The following is a 3,503-nucleotide window of genomic DNA, read 5'->3' as shown; positions in this document are numbered from 1 at the left end:
TTGGTGAATGTTATGTACTACTCACATTTAAAAATAACTATTGTTTTAACTTTTTTTGTATATTGAAAAATCAATTTATCTATATAATCCAATTGTATGGAGATAATTTGATTTTCAATGTATCAAAAAAGTGAAACTGACTCATATTTCCATACAAAGGGATTACCAGTCCAGTAGTAATGACTGCTTTCTTTGTATTGCCAGATTATTTAAATGTAAAGAAATATCTTGGAGAGTGCAAACATTGGATCTTGGACAATAGAACAGGCAGTAATTGGCTGATGGAAATAAATGAAGATTGTATAGAATGTGGTTAACTTACATAAACCAAACCCTGATTGTTCTTACATTGTATAGTGCTTTGTGGAACCTGTTTGGCAAATTCAAACTTGATGCTTGGTTATGATTCATTAGAGCTAATATTAGAGCTCGTGGTCATTTACATTTGTCATTAATTTATTTATATAATTTTAGCATTTTGCATAATGCCAGTCTCACTTATGCTTGAACTTGCCAAGGAATTGTTAGCAGAGTTAGGTATATGATGTTTAACATGCCAGTGACTGTCAGTTAGGGTGCATGGCAGCAACGGTGGCCAGTGAAGCCACGAATCGGTGCCTGTGCGAGTTTTAAAAGTAAACCAACTCGCCTTAAAAAAGAAAAAGAAGAAGAGACGATGCAATGCAATTGGAAGAGAGAGTTACAATTGGTGCTTTGATGTGTGTTAGTGTTTCATGTTGAAATTCAGGGCACAAGAGAAAGCAAAAAGGATGGCATCAAGGAGGAAAGACATCACAAAAGCAAAGTTGGACAGCATGGATTGTCCTGTGTGCGCGAGTTTCGGCCACATACGCCCACATTCTGTGTACGCGTCTCGCGTGTCTTATTGATTAGGCACATGAGCTTGCATTCTTACTTAGGCTCTTGGAGGCCACAATGGGCTGCAGCTGAATGGAAAAAGGGCAAGGATGCAAGGGGACTAGGAGAATATCATTCATTAGTTAGCTTTAGGTTTTGCTTAGGATTTTTTAGAGAAGTTGAATTTTCTACAATTTCTCTCAATTTTCTGCAACATTGGATGTTTCCAAGTTTGATTCTCTCAATTCCAAGTAGTGGGTCTCTCTTTCTTTTGGTGAATTTGGATTCGTAATCAAGGAAGAATATCTCCTTGGAGGATTTGCACTTCATTCCCCCGTTGTTCTTGTTTTGATGTTTGAGAAATACTTGGATCCATTGGATCAAATCTAATCGGTCAAGCCCCCCTTAAAAGTAATCCATTATGTTTGTAATTTTTTTTTTTTGCACACCCAATTTTACCTCATATTTCATTCATATTCATAAACTCGTTATTTCTAACTTCACTGAAACAAAAAAAAAATCATAACTAAAAAAATAAAAGAGCCGCAGCCTAATCCCAACTCGACAGGCTGAATCAGAGGTCACTTATCCTATTTCCAAAGAAATGTACAAAATGCTAAACACTAATGAAGATAGGAACTTACTAACATCTCAAGCATAAGATTATTGAGAGAGAGGAGCTTACGCTCACAACTCAAACATCTTGTATCACAACTAAAGACTTAACATTCTGAAATCAAACGAAGATTACAATTGGACTCACATCATTGAAGACTCAAATCATTCCATGTCCTCAATAATATTATTCCTCTAATCAAATCCCATAAACTAAGAGAAAAGAAGTGTGATTAGTAATTATTATTTAGTAGTTACAAGTTCTTGTGACAAGCCATGTTCAAAGGAATAGGTGGATCAGAAAAGGAACCATCTACAATCTTATCAAAGATCCACTTGTTAGCAGCCTCAGTGTAGTGAACACCATCCCAACTAATCCTAACCGCTGGATTCTTGCATGGTTTCGCAATCATGACCTCTTTGCCCTTGATCTTCACCTTCCCTCCACATCCAACATGCAAATTGTAGTTGTATTTCCCACCATGCCCACAGCAGGCTCTCAGTGGCTCCTCAAAACCTACATTTACAAAACTTAGTGAAATTGCACTTATAAAGATAAATCATTTCGACTGCATAGTACGCGTTCTAAGACAAAAAATACAAAGACGTGAGACAGAAACTAGATAAGTTTTTTTTTTTTATTATCCTAAGATTTATCTTGTAATTATCATAAAATTAATTCTCTCAAAAACTTAAACCCGTAGAAAGATGCATATAAATGATTATATCTTCAACATGTCTCTTTATACAATAGTCTCTTTTGGATTTACATGAATTTTACAGAGGTCTTCTTTCTCTTTTTATTTGTTTTATACTAAATTATTTCTTTTGGAGTCAATAAGAATTAAATTCCAGACCTTTAAGTCATAAAAACTCTAATACCATAAAATTTCTTCTTCTAAAAGATTAAACTGATAAAAAAAGACACATGAATAATTATATTTCTAACAATAATATACACAATTTGTAGGAGTAGATATCAAATAATAAATTCTCAAAAACCAAATTAACAAGAACCGAGACGAAGAGCTTTTATACCATGTTTGGTTGCTTGACTAATGAGGTGGTATTTGACTGAGTAAACATCAACATAGGTTATGGCAGCAGAGTGAAGTTCTTTTCTGAGTTGAAACACAGTTTCTTTTAAGCCACGGTTGAAGAACTTAGCCACTTCATTGTAAGGGATTTTGCAACCTGCTTTGTCCAATGGAGCATCTCTTGCATGAGGAAGATCCATAATGTATGGCAAACAACCAACGGGACCTGTGTTGTGAATCCAGAATGATCTTCCTCCTTGAGCATATACATACTATCAACATTGCAAACAAATCATTCATCATGCATGCTATGTACTTCATTTAATTTGCTAACCATATTTCTACCTCGTTTTTTAAATAAATATAACTTCTAGACAAATTGATACATTCAAAATATCAACGAATAAATTTACGTCTAAATACATTAAAATTGATAGGGTAAAACAAAAATGATATGTACACATTAAAATCAATCATCAAATTAGCTACTATGTATTTGTGTATATAAATATATGTATTTTTTACCTCAATTTTAATGTGTATTTTATATTTTAATATATATGCTATATAGATGGCTAATTTGATGAGTGATTTTTTGTGTACATATAATATAGTTAAAGATACAATTGATGTTAAGTTTGACTTGTGTGAAATTTATTTCTTAAATTTTAAAAACATGTGCTACTTGATGTTATTAAATGATGTAAAAAGAATATACACTTTATCTTAATTTTTCTTTCAAAAATATTCTTTTATTAAGGAATAATTGTGGAGTTAAAATACATCATGTGAAAATAATTTTGAACATATAATGTGTTTGTAAAATACTGTATTAAAATCTAAAGACAAAAAGGTATTTTTCTTATTTTCTTTGTAAAAAACTGTATTAAAATCCAACTTATAAAATTCTTTTTAATTTGACAATAATAAAATTATATATTTAATATTTAATTATGTTTTGTCATATTTTTGAAATTATTTGAATCGTTTTAT

At 31.9% G+C, this 3,503-nt stretch overlaps 2 protein-coding genes across 3 annotated transcripts in view; one reads left to right on the top strand and one right to left on the bottom strand.

The window, feature by feature from the left end:
• The window catches only part of LOC107604767, a 2,881-nt gene extending 1,607 nt beyond the window's left edge, over positions 1-1,274 (top strand). Inside the window, exon 3 of one of the 2 annotated variants that reach the window (XM_021104705.1) lies at positions 749-1,274. The gene's annotated coding sequence lies outside the window, so the exon portion shown is untranslated. Of the gene's footprint in view, positions 1-204 lie in introns of both variants that reach the window. The other variant, XM_016306441.2, reaches the window with a different exon arrangement.
• Positions 1,499-3,503, bottom strand: part of LOC107604768 (GDSL esterase/lipase At3g26430) — a 4,748-nt gene continuing 2,743 nt past the window's right edge. Inside the window, exons 4-5 of the mRNA XM_016306443.2 lie at positions 2,512-2,782; positions 1,499-1,990 (exon numbers count right to left, since the gene is read on the bottom strand). Of these exons, the coding sequence (XP_016161929.1) occupies positions 1,728-1,990; positions 2,512-2,782 (534 nt within the window). The 3' untranslated portion in view covers positions 1,499-1,727. The remainder of the gene's footprint in view (positions 1,991-2,511; positions 2,783-3,503) is intronic.

Source organism: Arachis ipaensis, chromosome B06 (genome assembly GCF_000816755.2).
Source record: "Arachis ipaensis cultivar K30076 chromosome B06, Araip1.1, whole genome shotgun sequence".
Taxonomy (NCBI): domain Eukaryota; kingdom Viridiplantae; phylum Streptophyta; class Magnoliopsida; order Fabales; family Fabaceae; genus Arachis; species Arachis ipaensis.
This window is presented reverse-complemented; position numbering and strand designations above follow the sequence as displayed.